Raw genomic sequence first — 18,597 nt, 5'->3', positions numbered from 1 at the left:
GACAAAAGTTCGACATAAGGGCCTTTACGTCATTTTATTAAAGAAGATGAAGGTAAAAGGGCATGCCATCAGTTTTAAAACATAGAGATATAGAGGATTTTTTATTTATTTTTTTATCTATAAACCTGTGTTAATGAATTCAATAATTCGATGTTGACAGGATCTAGTATCATCACTCAAAGACTTTCCCAACTAAGCTAACTGACACTAGTGTGGAGGATATTTTTGACTCCAAGGAAACATGTTAACAAGTATTTAAAATTTAAAAAAATTTGGAAAGAAATTATTTTTTGCTCACAAACTTTATCTTCACTGAATCCATGGGATCCGAGATCAAACAATCCCATTAGCTCACATGCCTTAAGGGCATCCCTAAATTTACAAAACTACCCTAATTAGACTTCATGTGTCATGCAGTGGAGAGCCTTGAGGCCGAAAACTCTGAGCAAAAATTTCTCCCTTAGAAATAAGCATGAGGGTATTTTTGGTAAGATAAAAAAATATTTAGGTAATAAAATAAATTTTGGAGGCGTATTTACTACATCTTAACATATGCCCTTTGGGGACAAGTTAAATCTCCCAAAAATGAAAATTAACACATTAATGGACCATAAAAGAATAGTGATTGGGCACACCAACTTTTACTTATAACACACTAGTCCTTAGAAATTATATGGGTTTTTATATTGGGTTGATGTGTTATAAGTAAAAGTATGTGCGTTTAACAGGACCTCTCTAAAATAATAACTATCGAAATCCAAAAACGCGTTTATTTTGGCGTTTTTTGTTCATTAGCTTTCCGCCCTATAAATTCGTAGAAGCCAATCTCCAACTCCACTCAAATCCTCCATTTAAATTTTTTTAAAGTCTCTCTCTCTCTCTCTCTCTCTATCTAATGGCTCTCTGCAACTCTCTCCTCTGTTTTTCTCTCATCCTCTCTTTTCTCTCACTCTCAACGCAAGAAACCCTAAAACCATTAAACTTCTCTCTCTCATTTCCACTGGTCACTCGTCCTCTCACTCATCAGTCTCTCTCTTCTCCAAATCTCCAAACCTCCTCTCTCTCCACACCCATCAAACCAAAACCTGGCTCCAAATCCAACAACAGAAACCCATTTCTCTACAAATCTTCCTTCAAATATACTATGGGTTTAATCGTTTCTTTGCCTATTGGAACCCCACCACAAACCCAACAAATGGTCTTAGACACAGGTAGCCAATTATCTTGGATCAAGTGTGCCCCCCCAGCGAAGCTCCCTACATCACCAATCTTCAATCCTTCTCTCTCCTCTTCTTTCTCTCTCCTCCCCTGTAATCACCCTATTTGCAAACCCAGAATTCCAGATTTTACCATCCCCACCTCTTGTGACCAAAACCGTCTCTGCCATTACTCTTACTTCTACGCTGATGGTACTTTAGCCGAGGGCAATCTCGCCAGAGAAAAAATTACATTCTCAAATTCCCAAACTACTCCTCCTTTGATCTTAGGTTGCACTCGTGATACCTCAGCTGATGAGGGTATTTTGGGAATGAATCTTGGACGGTTGTCTTTTACTTCTCAAACTAAAATCTCCAAGTTCTCATACTGCGTTCCGATTCGGGGGAGTCAGGTGAAAAGTTCGGCGGCGACAGGCGTATTTTATCTGGGAGAGAATCCGAATTCTGGAAGCTTTAAGTACGTTGACTTATTAACTTTTGGACAAAGTCAACGGATGCCGAATTTGGATCCCATGGCTTATACGGTTGGGATGGAAGGGATTAGAATTGGCGGGAAAAAGTTAAATATTTCCCGGTCAGTTTTCCGGCCGGATGCCGGAGGATCTGGTCAGACGATGATAGATTCCGGCTCGGAGTACACGTTTATGGTGGAGGAGGCGTACGTTAAGGTGAGAGAGGAGGTTTTGAGATTGGTGGTGGGGCCCACATTGAAGAAAGGATTCGTTTACGAAGGAGTGTTGGATCTTTGTTACGTTGGTGATGTGATGGTGATCGGACGGTTGGTAGGTGATTTGGTGTTTGAGTTTGAGAAAGGAGTGGAGTTTGTAGTTAAGAAAGAGAGAGTTTTTACTAATGTAGGTGGTGGGGTTGGGTGTTTGAGTATTGGACGGTCAGATTTGCTTGGTGTGACGAGTAATATTATTGGGAATTTTCATCAACAAAATAAATGGGTGGAATTTGATCTAGTAAATAGGAGAGTTGGTTTTGGTGAAGCAGATTGTAGCCGATCGATCTAGAGAGGTTTACAAGATTATTTTATAGCCGTTGGATCGTCATTAAACATATCTAGTATGATGGAGCAGAAGAATAGTTGTTTATATGTTAATCAATTTCATAGAATACTTGTATAAATCATCCTGACTAGATATTCCATGATGAAGATATTAAACAATAATTTGTACGCCTCGAGATGTGTGCCATGAACTACTTGTATCTTTATCATTTTTTCTATATTTTCTTGATACTCTTATTGGTGGGTAATTATTGATAGTTACTATTGTCACACCAACTTTTACTAGCGTCGCATCAAATGTGTGCAATACTTTCTATGATATACATAGGAATTGATGTTGCATTAGTAAAAATTGGTGTGTCAATAGCAGCTCTCTAAGTATTTTGTATGTAGAGTTGATAGATATGAGATGGAAGGATGAAATGGTAATTTTTTTCTTAAAAATCTATTAAAATACCATCTTTTGTAATCAACTCTCTTTGCATGTCGGTGAGGTACCTTCCAATTTTAAACTTACGTTGAAGTCAAAATCAATCTATAAAAAGCATTTGACGTGTTTGCTTTATGAGTTTTACCTTTTTATTTATTAATATAAATTTGGTGGATTTAGTTTTTAAAGTCGGTGTGTGGGTTAAAGACAAAGAAATAAACTCAAGAGTGAAAAACAAACCTAAAAAAAAGTATAGAAAGATCGGATTTCATGATGATATCGATTAAGAAGATAGTTGTCTTTGTTATCAAGATTGTCAAGATTTTGAAAGGTATTGTACAAGAGAAGATCCAATATATCATACGTCTGCAAAGATAATCAATTTTAAGATTGAGAAACCAAATCATTTCATGAGCGTTATGATTTGTTGAAGTAATTTCATCTCATGTTCTATAAGTTAATAAGATAGTAGTCTACCAATTAGACTCACACATTGACCAAATAACGCATGTAGACTGACATTTCGTAATTCTCATAACATATAAGTTTTCATACACTATCATATTGTTATCCTTCTAGTAATACATTCAAGCCAAGATACACAACTAGGGACCCCACGTCTATAAATAATTAAAAAAAGAAGGAAAGGATACGTATTTTTACTATGAAAATTTGTTGTGAGATGTCTAATATTTTTATTGGGCTTGCATTTCAAGAGGTAAGGTAGTATTAAAAGGACCTTTCCCAATGTGAAGTGGGCTTGACTTGAATTCTTTGAATATATATTATATTTTTGAATAGGATTTTTTTTTTTTTTTTATGTATGTTTTATCTATGAGATTCCTTACGACTATGGGTAGGGAATCTGTAATCTTTATAATTGATAGTGAATTTTTTTCCCTTTTCCTCTGTGGACATAGGCAAATTGTCAAATCACGTAAATTTGCCCAATCAAAAAAAGGAGATTACATCCTTTCATAAACGTGCCCACATGAATCCTTACATAAAATGACATTTAGCTCTGAGGAGGTACATAAGATCCAACATAATCCTACCTAATGAAGTTAGGTATGAGGCTAGAAAATCAACAGTTTAGTCACTTTCTTTGAAATACATTGTAAACTTGATCATCTGGAATAAAGTCGTTCTAATTTTGATAGCTTTTATGATTCTTTTTTCTCTCCAAGGCATTTTGAACACTCCCATTGATGCAATCAATAGCTACTTTCGAATTAGCTCTGACCCTTATAGAGTTAATGTTTATGTTTATTGACACGGTCAGATCTTTTAGGATGGCTTGCAATTCATGATGAAGAACTGACTTCTCATTAATAGTTTTAGCAAGAGCCCTTATAGTAGTTCCTCTGCTATCTCTAATGGTTAGTCCCTCTCCTCCAACATTACCTTTAAAGGATCCATTAGTATTTAACACTTGGAATTTTTCAGGTGGTTTGGTCCATATGCATTTTACATGAACTTTACGGTCAAACTTTGGATATAATTTCGAAGAAATTTTCTAAGTGTATTTATTGCACTTTAATGTATGCCCTAATGGTAAACGTTAACAAGACCCATTTATTAATAACAAACCTTTCAATTTATTTCTCCATCTTTAAAGATTGAGGAGTTGTTCACACCTAATTAGATATCCAACATGAAATAAATGGGTGATGATGTCAAAAAAAAAAAAAATGTATAGTTACTCACACCCAAGCACCATTTTTAATTTCATAATTTGATGTACTAAAATTACAAATGGTGTGGTAATATAAGATTTTCTAGAGAACCATGTAACAAAAAATATCTTACAAGCCCTTCAATGGTCAGCGTTATTTTATATATATTTTCCTAATAAGAACTATGTGTCAGATACTTGAAATGACGGCTTTTTACAAGTAAGGCACCTTACATTATATATATTCTCTCATACAGACAAAGATACACAAAAAAAGTTATTTTATTCCCGACATGACAAAGGTTTTATTTTTTTGTCCCATTTAATTTAAATTCCAATATATTTAAATCTTATATTGTGGCGTTGATTCTTCACACGTGGACAGTAGGACTTAAGTCACTCAAACAAAAACAAAATAACATTCTTACCAAAACCATGACCCAAGCAGTTGGCACTTGCCACGTGTCTTTTAAATGAAACTCTCGTGACAATCTTTAACTTCTTCACTTACCTCAACTCAACTCCTTAAAAAGTATTACTTTTATACATGAAATGCAACCAACTACAAATCTGATTTATATGAAAATTTTTTTATGGACCACAGCTAATATTTATTCTTTTGGTGAAAACCTTTAAATACATCTCGAGATCTGAATTATTCGACGATGTAAAATATTCTCTGATGCCAAGTTATTTTCATTGTAATTAGAAATTTAAAGAATAAGAATTACGTACCTTATTCATGGATTTTTTTTTCTTTTTATAACATATAGATCATCATTGCTTTGAGAATGATGGGGTGTCAGTAAAGATGGATTTATATTGCCTTGACAAGAAATTTTAAACTTTATAAGAATTTATGAACTATAACGACAAATAATAGTGTCGAAAAATAAATTATGTTGCCAACCACAAAAAAAAAAAAAAAAAAAAAACTCTAAAATAATTCATAATAAATAAACAAAATTCAATTCTCGTTTTATGGACCATAGCTAATATTTATTCTTTTGGTGAAAACCTTTAAATACATCTCGAGATCTGAATTACTCGGGACGTAAAAGATTCTCTGATGCCAAGTTATTTTCATTGTAATTAGAAATTTAAAGAATAAGAATTACGTAACTTGTTCACGGATTTTTTTCCTTTTTATAACATATAGATTGCCATTGCTTTGAGAGTGATGGGGTGTCAGTAAGGGTGGATTTATATTGTCCCTACAAGAAATTTTAAATTTTATAAGAATTTATGAACTATAACGACAAATAATAGTATCGAAAAATAAATTTTGTTGCTAACCACACAAAAAAAAACTCTAAAAGAATTCATAATAAATAAATAAAATTCAATTCTCATTTTATGGACTGTAGCTAATATTTATTTTTTTGGTGAAAACCTTTAAATACATTTCGAGTTCTGAATTACTCGGGACATAAAAGATTCTCTGATGCCAAGTTATTTTCATTGTAATTAGAAATTTAAAGAATAAGAATTACGTACCTTGTTCACGGATTTTTTCCTTTTTATAACATATAGATTGCCATTGCTTTGAGAGTGATAGGGTGTCAGTAAGGGTGGATTTATATTATCCCGACAAGAAATTTTAAGCTTTATAAAAATTTATGAACTATAACGACAAATAATAGTGTCAAAAAACAAATTCTGTTGCTAACCACAAAAAAAAAAAAAAAAAAAAAAAAAAAAAACTCTAAAATAATTCATAATAAATAAATAAAATTCAATTCTCATTTTATGGACTGTAGCTAATATTTATTTTTTTGGTGAAAACCTTTAAATACATTTCGAGTTCTGAATTACTCGGGACATAAAAGATTCTCTGATGCCAAGTTATTTTCATGTTAGAAATTTAAAGAATAAGAATTACGTACCTTGTTCACGGATTTTTTCCTTTTTATAACATATAGATTGCCATTGCTTTGAGAGTGATAGGGTGTCAGTAAGGGTGGATTTATATTATCCCGACAAGAAATTTTAAGCTTTATAAAAATTTATGAACTATAACGACAAATAATAGTGTCAAAAAACAAATTTTGTTGCTAACCACAAAAAAAAAAAAAAAAAAAAAACTCTAAAATAATTCATAATAAATAAATAAAATTTAATTCTCGATTTGGTTCGAGAATTGAATTTTATGGGTTTTTTTTTTCCTTTTTATAACAAATAGATCGCAATTGCTTCGAGAACGACGGGATGTCAGTAGGAGCGAATTTATATTGTCCCGATAAGAAATTTTAAACTTTATAAGAATTTATGAGTTATAACAACAAATAATAATGTCGAAAAACATATTCTATTGCCAACCACAAAAAAAATAAACTCTAAAATAATTCATAATAAATAAATAAAATTTAATTCTCGATTTGGTTCAAGAATTGAATTTTATGGGGTTTTTTTTTCCTTTTTATAACATATAGATTGCAACTGCTTTAAGAATGACGGGATGTCAGTAGGAGCAAATTTATATTGTCCCTATAAGAAATTTTAAACTTTTTAAGAATTTATTAACTATAACGACAAATAATAGTGTCGAAAAACAAATTCTGTTGCTAGCCACAAAAAAATAAACTCTAAAATAATTCATAATAAATAAATATAATTCGATTCTCGATTTTGTTCGATCTATACAAATTTGATCTACGAATTGAACCAAATTGATCGATTCTCCATTTTCTTAATTCAGAACTAAATTGTAATTTATTCCAAACCACCTCAAAATTATTCCAATTTAATTCAATTCTCGATTTGAATCAGACCGAGTTGCACCACCAGTGATAATACATATCTATATTAGATTTCCTATTTTAAGAGATAGGATCCTATATTTTACTATGAGTCAATATATATTTAATAAAGTAATAAAAGTCCTCTCTTGAGTGGTCCATGAATTGGAAATCTAAGAATAATCACAAAATCTCACTTTCCCCAAAGAAACGAAAGTTGAAAACGCCACTAAACATTTAATGAAATAAACAGTACTGAATGAGCTGTAATGTCTATAGTGTAATAAATTCGTCATCGACAGCCATTGATAATAACTACTGAAAATGGGAAAAAGTGAGAAAATGTTTTTACGCCAAATGCCTTTCACATTTTGATGAATATTTGAGAGATCCCCTAAGTTTTCAAAATGATGACATAACCCTTGATGCCAGTCTTCTCAATTAAACTGATGAGAAAATGACCTAAATGCTCTCACCTTCATCTTTAGTAATCAATCTTTGATTTTTCTTTCCAAAACTGTCAAGTCTTCATCAAATCATAGTTTTAAATATTAAAAAATTGACCCAAATGTCCATTAAAAACAGTCAAGTAAAAAATTTGCCTTGGGCTCATCTTGTGAAATCCAAAAACATGATCGTTGCTTCAAGATTGTAGAGGACAAAATTCTATGAACTTAAAATAGAAAATCTAAAAAAAATTATTTTTTCCCATTAAATTTTAATTTTAAGTTTGAGAGATATGTGGAAGTTTTGTAGCCATCCATTTTCAAAGTCTTAGATCAAAGTTCAAAAGAAATTATTTAAAAAAAAAAAAAAAAAGATTGCATCTGAACTTTTCAAAGAAACTTAAGAGGGTCGTGGTGTTGGATTATTGCTGTGGTAATTCATTTGAACAAAACAACTCTTAGTAAAATTTAAAATATTATTATCGTAATGAGAAAAATGTTTCTCTTACTAAAATATAAAATATATAGATCACATTTTACTAAAATAGCATATTAAGGTCAAGGGGTTCATCATCAATTTAAAACAAAAACAGAAAAAAAAGCAAAAAAACAAAAAAAATAGCCTCTCAGTCATCGAAGTGTGAAGGAGAGGGTAGAGAATTCGGCTTAGAAAAAGCTGGCAAAGATCGCTTTCAGTCATCGAAGAAGCCAACCCAATCACAGACAAGTATATGGAATCTCTCGCTTTCCGTAAAGAGACGACCAAAGTTGAAAAACGCCAATTTTATTGGAAGAAAACAGGGGAGAGTGAGCTGTAGTTTGTGTCCCGGGGCACGCGTGTATTCGAAAACACCAACTTTAATTTAAGTCTTCTTTTGTTCTTTTTCACTAAGAATATAGAAAATTTGAGAAGAAATCTTTGTCTAGAGAGATATATTATTGATTAAAAGCACCCTACCCTTGCCTTGATGAGAGTCAATAAGGAGGGCTCTCTAGGTTTGCTCCCTAACATGCCAACCCTAGAAAAATTAAAGAAACAGGTTTCTTAGAAGGGAAAGTTGGGGTGTTCCTTCCTTTCCTAAGATGTACTAAAACAAACACTTGTGTTTTGAACATGAACTTAGGGATCTAGCTATCTTTCCATGCAAATCCATCCATCGTATTGTAGTTGAGTCATTTGTCGCTATCAAAAGACTTGTCACTAAAAATTGGGATTGATGGAAAGAAGTTTGTTTTTCTATTCAAAAGACTTGTCATCTCGGGTCGCCCACTATCGATACCAAGTTGACTCGTTCAAGACATCTCGTCTCAAACAAGTCAAATTATTTGAATTTATTTATGTTTATATTTGAAAAAACTATAATGTATATATACAGACATATTCAGGGGACATCTAAAACTAATAATTATTTTTAAACAACCACCCGAATGTCATCTATTTTTTCAATATTTTTTACAACATTGGTAGATGCCAGTGGATCTTGTAAAATGGATGGTGTAGAGGCTTTTTTTTTTTTTTTGGGAAAAGGGACACGTGGCAATTTCGAGACAACTTAGACGAGCGTTCAAATTAACAGAGAAAGTAGAAAAGCCGGTCTTTGCCTTCAACCGAGCGCTAAGGGTTTGTAATTGAAATTCAAGAGTCTCAAATCCCTTAAAGTAAGGAGTTTAACTGTATTTATAGGAATTAAGGAAAGGCCCTAATTGAATGGAATCACCCAAATAGAAATCAAGGAGAAAATTTAGGAAGAATCAAAGAAGAAATCCCTTACAAATATGCAGTTGCAAGGCACAAAAGGATATGAGTTCTTCCCCCTCTAAATTTTACACTATTTTTTACTACTAAGATTCTGACTTGAACATCGGAGAGATGTTGTTGCAGGCACACCTAAGAGCATGACAAGAGGAGATCGCAAGGTATCGTCACAAATGTTAAAGTAGTGCAAGTTTTTACATCTGCAAATGACATATGAGAGATATAAACACAAAATCCAATGGTTGAAATTTATCCTCAACTTTGTTATCAAGATACGCATAAATCTTAATTATTGGATTTTGTATCAAAACAATTGAGACTGTTTTCTTATGAGTCAACGGATCCCAACCCCATATATATATATGGGTCTTGTTCAGCAAACAATGTTTGTCCTATCTGGGTTAGAATTTTCGGAATGGGCTGATTTTTGTGTGGATGAAGTCTACGGTGAGGAGATCATCCTGACAAAGAAAATCAGCCCAATCTGAAACTTCTAACCCCATTAAAAGTGATTTAGAATTGTGGATCGTCAAAACTTTATCATTAATTTTATAAATCACTTTTAATGGAGTTAGAAGTTTTTACTTGGTCTGATTTTGTGAGGATGATCTCTATGTTTGTGAGGATGGTCTCCTCACTATAATTATCTTTTAAGTCTTATAGGACAAATTTTTTCTCTCAACGATGCTCCCTTAATGTTGTTTGTCAAACCCTATCCTATATATATGAACTATATTTTATGCGAGTAGTCAAATATTTGAATCAAACAAAATTAATTATATATATATATATATATATATATATATATATATATATATATATTTAAAAACACAACCTTATAGGAGTTAATTGAAAGAAGTTGGTTTCTTTATTCAATTATGTACATGGTTTTAACATATGTAACGGAAAGATATTCCGCGAGTAACGAATCGGGCTTTTCAATGGATCAAACCACATAAAGCCCATTTAATTAAAAGCTTGAGCTTGGGTTTTATAATTGGGCCCTTCAAAAAGCCCGACACACACACCTCCGTTTTACTCGTGATCCACATTGCTAACACGCCAATGGATCCATCTACTTTTATGGGGGTGAGGCTTTCCATCTAACAGACAGTTGTGGTAAGAGGAAAAAACGATTAGTTTAAATTTTTCTTTGGAATCCCTAGCATCTCAACCATTTTGATTGTGAAGGATTTGATGTGAGCGCTGCTATTGGCACCTTAACTTTTACTTATCACACCATAATTAAAAAAAAAGAAAAACAAAAGAGTCCATGGTTGAAAATATGTAAAAGTTAGGGTGCCAATAGAAAGTCTCTCCCTCTCTCTCTCTCTCTCTTTCTACTTTTTAGATTTTATATGGGCGAGAAATGTGTTATACGTTTATTTTTTATTTTTGGTGAGGTTGATTACCTTGCTAGGTATTAGTAGGGGTGCAACATGGTTCAATTTTGACATAAGTCGGTTCTACTAAATAAGAACTAGAACTAAACCCAATTTCCCATAGAATCGAGCCAAACCAATCTGAACTAAGGACGGTGTGGTTCAATGTGCCAATATCTTATAAACCTCCTTGGAAGCAACATATTTTTAATGAAAAAACGAAATAATGGACATGAAATTTCATATAATAAGATGGAACCTCCCCTTGATCCTCAGGATCAACAAAGGCTACCATAGGAAAATCAAAAACTAGTGTGGTAAGGACGGCAAGGCCGACCCCCCAAAACATAAACAAAAAGATCAAGCCGAAATTTGATTCCCTGTGGACTATGGAACCAAGTGTGGAACTTGTAAAACAAAAAAATGGATTTTCTCCGGAGGCCTCGACTTAAAAACTGTTCCCAACATTGGATTTCCAAATTAATATTCACTATTTTGGATTTATAAAGCTTTTTAGTGAGAAAATCAAACAAAAAGGAGAACTGGATTTTATAAAATGGGTAACCAATGAAGACGCCTGGATGAGATGTGTCACTTAGCTTGTTCCTAAGAGCATAAGGAATGATAAAGCAAAGACCCTCGAAAACACGCAAGTTGTCATACTTGACTTAATGTCCAAACAAAACATGTAGAGGAGATTTTTCGCCCAAAATTGGAGTCACCATGCCATTAATAAGATAGGCAAAAGTCAAGAGGGCTGAAGCCCCATTAATCTATTCATTAAAAAAAATCATTAATCTATCCATAAAAGGTCATTAATCTATGTCCTAACTCCTAAAAAGTAGTAAGTCATTAAGGGTTTGATTTGGTCCTATACAAGCCTTGAACTGAGAACTGAGCCAAATTGATCGGTTCTCCATTTGTTCAATGCAGAACTGAACTGCAACTTGTTCCAAACCAGCCCAAAGCTACTAGTTTGGTTCGGTTGTCGATTTGAACTGGACGGAGTTGCACCCCTAGGTATCAGCTCTTAACTCATCTCCAATGGTGGTCTAGAACCGGACAACGTAACTACAGTATCAACCAAGGGAGGATGCGGAAACACTACTCACGAAAGAAAACCACAAAATTACACTCCTTCCCCCATACCAAACGAACTAGTTATCTGATACCACTAGTTATACAACATTTAATTTGAAGAAAGAAAGGGAAAGACAAGAGAGACATGACAAAGGATCGATCCAGGATTCCAAATAGCAGTCAAATTAGAATCAACCAACACCATAAGAATTAAATATCCACATTTCAAAACATAAATCCAACCGAACATCCCCACCCAAAAAATTAAATAAAATAAAAACTTATGGTAAGATAACTTTTCAAGAGGCGCATAAATGATTGATTGCTATAAAGTCTCTACTATAGTTAAAATTCCAAAATTTTCCTAGAGAATAGTATTATCATGGGGAATTTTGAGGAACACAAACCATTCTCTATATAGTTGAATGGATACAAGATTTTTTTTGGTTCTAGACTTCATAATTTGTTTCAACATTGATAGGGTTTTACATGAATGTGGAAGTTGAGGTGTGCCTGAGAGTAAAACCTTCCCACTTTGCAAGTTTCAACCATGCATATGCTTTATCTAGCCTTCTTTTTTTTCTTCCACGAACTGCAATTCGAGGGGGGTAGTACAATAAAGTTCATAGAATATGATCATAATACCATCCACGAGAGTCAAAATTATCCAAGTTTTTCCCAACAAGAACGATGATCCCGGTGTTACAAGGTAGCATGTGAAACCCCTTTCTTCAGTTAGATATTTTGAACCTTGAATCAGCAACATTTTTCAGCAACATTTTTGACGATTCTAAATGTCTAATTACTTGCAAAATGTCTTATATGGAACCCGAAGTAGTCATTTATGATAGTGTGGATAAGTATGAACATAAACATGCCTTGCAGGGTAGAAAAACCATACCACATTTCCTCTAGGAGCTTATAATTTTCATGAAACAAGCATATTAGGGTGGACAATGAAGTAAGATGGACACCCCAAACAGATTTTTTTATATATCAATAAAGATAAATTTATTAATAAGAGAAAGGGAGAAAAGGGGGTCGAGGGGACCAACCCATCCATCTGGTGAGTGTACACTGACCAAAAAAATCACTAATTGTATGCGAAATGGCATATGGCACATGTGGTCGCATATTGCACAAAATGTTTTTATTTATTTAAAATAAATAAATAAAAACAGTAAAAAAAAATAAGAAAAAAAAGGGAGAAAATATTTAAAAAATCAGAAAAATATAAGAAAATAAAAACAAACCTATAACAATATATTTGGATTTTGGATAGCGCTCATTTTTCAAATTGAATAATATTGATTACATTTAGTCATTTCGTAACAAGAATAAAAGATCTCAAGAAGCTAAGTAGTCAATTATATATAAATTATTCATGATATGAAGGTGGCCTACTTCAATTATCAAGTATTAGTTCTAGTTCTAGATAATTAAAGTGGATTCTGCTTTAATAGTTTAATCTTTGGATATTATGATCCTATGTTAAAATGCATAAACTCAATATTTTGAAAAAATAAAGTAAAAATAAGATTTAAAGTGAATATATGCAAGTGAAAGAATAAAAGAAATAGCTTAGAATAATGCATGAATAGGGGGTGGAAATAAGATAGTTGTAGATGAAGATAGATTTAAAAAAAACTTGAATTTAATGTTCCAATAGTCAAATCATTGCCTATTGGAGTAATATGTCATCGCATACTTTTGTATGCCATGGCATAATGAACCAGAAACCCTATACTCATAGAAAATAGTATATGCGATCGCATTTGACAACATTGGTTGGATAGTTGAGATCATCAAGAGATATCCTGAAAGGGTTAATTGATTAGAGGATCCTCACTGATAAAGAATTTGCAACTATTGTGTAGTATGGATTGCACTATTACTGACATGATTACAACAATAGTGCTGACTGGTAGCTAAGAGCATCCAATGTGTCCACTAAACTATCCATGCTCAAAATTGGCATGCTCACATTAATAAAATCATAACATAACAAAACCTAATTTAGGGCACCTTTAAAACAAGGCTTAAGAACGACCTTTGAGGCTCCAACGAGTCATTGCTAAGAGTTCAGTAATTGCCTCTATGTCCCACTTCCATCAAGCTGTCCATGAGAAAGAAGGTGTGCCATGTATTGCTGCAAGGATGTAAACGTGGAACACTCTTATCAAACATCACAAGACACAATTTTATAAATGAAACCACAAAAATGTTAGTGCTGTCATTTATAAACCATGACTAGGGTTTTAACAAATGAGTCTGAGCCCAAACCTAATTTATTGATTAAGTTCAAAAATACATAACCAGACCCTATTATTCAATCTCAGATTGTCAAGTAAACGGCCCCATTCACGGAGTTTTCTTTGAAGATTTTGTGTTCAAGTGGGAAGCATTATGCAATTTGTAATGGTTTTTTGGGATAGGTATAGGGTTAGTGGTAAGCAAAATGAAGTTGGGTTCAAGGGGGTTTGTAAGGGGGCCACCTCGTCCTCCTGTTTCTTCTCTTTTTAATAAAATTATACTAATAAAAAACAAAACAGAGTAAACGGCTCCATTCATTGGCATCCGGAAAATATGCAATGAAACATTGATTCTTTCTGCTTCCCTTACAGAGTCTAGGCTTCAGATGGTCACTGAGAGCTTTATAGCTTACACCCATTCACCAATGTATACCGAATCTCGCAAACTTCAAAGGCTCAATCTCCACTCTTATCTCCAGAAGTAGTTATGAAACAAAAGTACCATGATGTTTGTTTTATTTCTAAGAGGTTTTTTTTATTAATTCCTAGAGTTGCAAATGGATAACTTAATGAGAGAGAAGAAAAGTATTAACTTTACCCATAAACAAGCACTGAACTTACTGAGTGGTATGCGTAAGGAGGTTTTCCTTGGCGTCCAAAGTGTTTAGCCATGATTGAGAACTCTATAGGGCCCCACTCTTCAATTTCATAGCAGTTGCCAAGAGCAGTTTTATATAACTGCCCATAAATGAATATTTAACATAACTTTAAAGATGGAAGTAAAAAAGAAGAGCAAATTATCAAAATAGTTAAGTAAAATTGAAAATTTACCAAACCAACAAAATTGTTCATTTTGATTCTGAAAATGGAGAATTACCATTTTCAGAATTATAATATTTTACCAAAACAGTAAAAAAGCTTTCCTATTCTATAAAACAGCAAATATTTTCCCTTGTTTTAATCTTAGCAAAACAGTTAAAACAAAGTTTTGTTTTATAAATAGTGAATTTTTCCCCACTTTAATGAAAATATTTTATTTTCGAAAATGGTAGATTACCGATTTCGGAATTAAAATGAACAGTGTGCCATTTTGGTAATTTTTCAATTTCAGCACATGTTTTGGTAAATCACCCAAAAAAAAGAGTTGTGCTGGAGTGATTGCGCGGGACATTGTGTTAGACACTGTGCTGATGTGGAGGTGCACACAGACGTACCATAGATGCTTTTCACTCATAACTCGAGGAAATGCATCTATGGTTCTGTGCACACCTCCACGTCAGCACAGTGTCTAACGTAGTGTCCTGCACAGTCACTTCAGCATTTTCCAAAAAAATAAAACGTACATAAGATGGATATAAGAAACTAAGCAAAAGAAACCTTTGTAGTGTCAGTTAGTAGTTGTGTGCCAGCAGGATAAGATGCATAGAATTGGTCACCTCTTGAAATTCCGGCTCTGGTCCTACAAGAGAGAAAAATTGTCGGATGAAAATCCATAAATGTCGAGAAATCTAAATACTAGAAGAACAGAATAGTTAAAGACTTACGTATTGTTTGTGTACCAGTAGCTCAAGGCAGAAACGAAGCAAAAAAATCCAGTATAGGATACAATTCTTCTAAATTTCTGGATCCTTAAAATCGCTTCCCACTCATCATAAAGCCCCATGACCGACGGGACTTAGGAGGCACGTGTTCCTGAGCATCAAAAGTTGGGGAGATTATTACTAACTCGAATAGGTGTTGTAACTGACAATTTAGTGATTGTGTTGTGATTCATGCATCATAGTTCACTACCATCATCGTCATTAGGGCTATTCACTCCAATATCCTTGATAACTAGAATAGGTGTTGTAATCGTTATGAGTGCAAGAAGAAAAGCTCCTTGATTGCTTCTTAAAACAGTTACAGTTTACTTAGTCTAAGTTTTGGGACAACAGAAACTCTAATGTTTTATAGCAAAAGATTTCACAAGTAGCATAAGAGATCATTTCATAACACAACACTAGTTTCTAAACCGATAGATGGTTCTACCTGGACTCCTATCCATCTATTCCGTGGTTGCTATCTTCTTTTTACTATCTTAAATTTCACATCTTCCAAAGACGTACTGGTCTCGAGGGGGGGAGGGGGATGTTCTTGTAGAAACACTTTGAATTTCATACTTCCCATGAATCTTTTGGAACCATTTACGAAAAATAAATAAATAATAATAATAAATCATTATTATTGATTGTTCCACCTTCACAATCAGGAATTCCTACATATGGCAATACTATCAATCTCTGACACCATAGGCCTCAACGTTCACTTCAATCACAAGTCTTGAATACCCTTGAACTACAAGCACTAGGCCAAGGAAGTGAAGGCCCACTCTACTAAAGGGAGAGGAGGAGAAAGGCCGATCTCAAGATGAGAATAATTGCCTAAGTCCCTCTGGAGTGTGTTGAGTGTTGGTGTCAATGGGGACTAGGCTTTCAAGTTTTTAAGAGTAAGTTGGGGTTTGTGGCGAGAAGAAATGGTAGGGTCTTTGAGAATAAGGAGCTTGAAGTTCACAAGGTGAACATTGAAATTCTTGGCCTTGTGTTTCATTAGAGCTCAGTGTTCATTGAAGCAAGAGGGATTTATTTTGAAGACTTTTTGGGGAGGTGGGATTGGGTTTGTAATGGTATGGGTGGTTCGTAACTATGTGGAGGTGTTGTTTTGTTAGTTTCCTTTTTCTTTTGTTTACTTTATTGTTCTTTGGGGTTTTAGGTCATCTCGACCGCCCCCGTTAATTTTATTCATAAAAAAAGAATAATTGCTTTTGTATATAATGTAGTACCATCAGGTATATATATAAGCTGGAACTAGGGCTACAACCTAGGCAGGTTGGGGGGTGGACCCAGGCTCTAACACAAGTAGCTCAACCCTCAACCCAAGCTCAACTCAATCCGACCATCCGGCCTAAGCCCTAATATTACTCATAGATCCCTAGATTCAATTTTAAGAAGAACTGTCCGTGTGTACGCATTCTATAATTGTTACATAAACAAGATCATATGTTGATGTTTTTCCTAAAATTCCTAAGTTTTAATGACCAAAGAATTGATTTGATGTATAAAACATTAAGAAAGTTGTTTAATTGCACAACAATTGAAATCGAATCCAGATGATATATAAAAAGAAAAACAACCAAAATCTTGGAGGATTGAAGAAAAACGAAAAACAACCAAAACCTTCGATATGAATTGCAACCTAGTATTTATAGGGTTCTGATTGATAGATCTCCTCCAGATATTCTCAGTGATTTCTCTCAGGGTTGTTGAAGTGCTCTCTGACCTGACAGTTGCAGGAGTTACAACAACTGCCCTGATAGGTCTGCAGCAGTTGGAACCGATCTGTCAGGTTGTGAGTTGTCACATCAGTCCTGTTAGGGGTAGTGCTGTCATCTCTGTCGCGTCAGCCATGAGTGAACCGACCTTTCCATTAAGCTCGGTGCATTTTCCACATAACTTGGTGGCTCAGTAATTATTCCTCGCGGAAGCCACGTGTCAGTAGGTCCTTTATTTACTTTACACAAGGACAGTATGCTTTCTCTATATATACCTATTTTGAATGAATGTGGCCCAATTACAAGACACCCATTGAACACATATAAGTTCTTTACTCATTGAATTGCCAGCTTGTGATTGGATAAATTCAACAACCCATCACTGATAAAATCATAAGAAGGGGAAAAAACTAGGATTCTATGCCTAATAATTAATCGATGTGAATTATGTCGATTTAAATATGAAAATTGTAGATGAGAAAACCAAACTTTCAAACATCAACAATATTGAATTAATTACTGAATTATGCTTAGATGAATAATCCCCACTTCCCCCATTCAACAACAACAACTCATCATTGAGAACCATTTTCAGGAAGAACCCACAGAATTTTTAATTTAACTATTAATCTTTTAAGTGAATCTGAGATTAGAAATGTTCATGCATTCTAGGTTTCTATTGGACAAGCAATTCAGAGAATGAATTTAAAAAACAGGGGGGGATGAGAAATTCTTCTAATTTATAAAATGAATTTCAAGTTTCAACAGATTTGAGATGGGTTTTTGTTTATTTATTGTATTTCAGTTCTGGGTTACAACGGTTTGAACTTAGATGATTATAGAAACAACACAGAACCTGAACCAGGGAGATGTAGAAGAACAGATGGAAAGAAATGGAAAAAAGAAGAAGAGAAAGGTGTGTGGTGGGTTGAAAAGAGTTTCTTGAAAAAAAAAAAAAAAAAAAAAAAACAGAAGAACGAGAGAGAGAAATACCTCAGGTCCTACGCGAATTCGGCTCTTTCGTCCCAACCCGAGCATCTCGGTATCTCAAAGCAATTATGTGTTTTACTTTACTTGGGGTGTACGTAGCAAAAGTTGGCGTGCAAATATTATCTCTTTTAAAATTTCGAAAGTGACCAGGGGCGAAGTTGGAATGTACTTCTTTCTCTTCCTCCGAATAAACCCTACGGCACGAGTGAGAGTGAGCTTCTCTGCAACTCACTCTATTTCACAGAGGATTTTGGCGGGAGAAGCCATGGCTATCGAATGTCTCGTTCTAGGTAATCTTCTTATGTTCCATTC

General features: G+C 33.8%; 3 protein-coding genes across 4 annotated transcripts in view; 2 read left to right on the top strand and 1 right to left on the bottom strand.

The window, feature by feature from the left end:
* The first annotated feature begins 832 nt into the window (after nt 1-832).
* Nucleotides 833-2,435, top strand: LOC147393981 (aspartic proteinase PCS1-like). Its single transcript, XM_086454711.1, has one exon. The coding sequence runs from the start codon at nt 896-898 to the stop codon at nt 2,231-2,233; it is 1,338 nt and encodes a 445-aa protein (XP_086310837.1). The 5' UTR covers nt 833-895; the 3' UTR covers nt 2,234-2,435.
* Nucleotides 2,436-13,595: 11,160 nt separating this feature from the next.
* LOC147393980 (uncharacterized) lies at nt 13,596-18,424 on the bottom strand. Its single transcript, XM_086454214.1, has 5 exons — nt 18,289-18,424; nt 15,533-15,680; nt 15,366-15,447; nt 14,610-14,726; nt 13,596-13,885 (listed from the first exon to the last, which is right to left on the bottom strand). The coding sequence occupies exons 2-5, from the start codon at nt 15,649-15,651 to the stop codon at nt 13,832-13,834; spliced, it is 372 nt and encodes a 123-aa protein (XP_086310340.1). The 5' UTR covers nt 15,652-15,680; nt 18,289-18,424; the 3' UTR covers nt 13,596-13,831.
* The window catches only part of CPSF73-II (cleavage and polyadenylation specificity factor 73 kDa subunit-II), a 34,945-nt gene continuing 34,767 nt past the window's right edge, over nt 18,420-18,597 (top strand). For both annotated transcript variants that reach the window (XM_086454209.1, XM_086454210.1), the window contains exon 1: nt 18,420-18,575. In XM_086454209.1, the coding sequence (XP_086310335.1) occupies nt 18,449-18,575 (127 nt within the window). In that variant the 5' untranslated portion in view covers nt 18,420-18,448. The remainder of the gene's footprint in view (nt 18,576-18,597) is intronic.

Source organism: Akebia trifoliata, chromosome 9 (genome assembly GCF_017979445.1).
Source record: "Akebia trifoliata isolate Shusen 1 chromosome 9, ASM1797944v1, whole genome shotgun sequence".
In the NCBI taxonomy this organism is placed as follows: domain Eukaryota; kingdom Viridiplantae; phylum Streptophyta; class Magnoliopsida; order Ranunculales; family Lardizabalaceae; genus Akebia; species Akebia trifoliata.
The sequence above is the reverse complement of the archived record's forward strand: the minus strand, read 5'-3'. Positions and strand labels throughout refer to the sequence as shown.

What these genes read in the sequence shown, in the direction of transcription:
- LOC147393981 (XM_086454711.1), top strand. Translation starts at nt 896, where the DNA reads ATGGCTCTCTGCAACTCTCTCCTCTGTTTTTCTCTCATCCTCTCTTTT.
- LOC147393980 (XM_086454214.1), bottom strand. Translation starts at nt 15,651, where the DNA reads ATGGGGCTTTATGATGAGTGGGAAGCGATTTTAAGGATCCAGAAATTT. An exon ending in TACTAACTGACACTACAAAG is followed by an intron (nt 14,727 to 15,365) that starts GTTTCTTTTGCT and finishes ATTTATGGGCAG; the next exon opens with TTATATAAAACTGCTCTTGG. An exon ending in CTCCTTACGCATACCACTCA is followed by an intron (nt 13,886 to 14,609) that starts GTAAGTTCAGTG and finishes ACATCCTTGCAG; the next exon opens with CAATACATGGCACACCTTCT.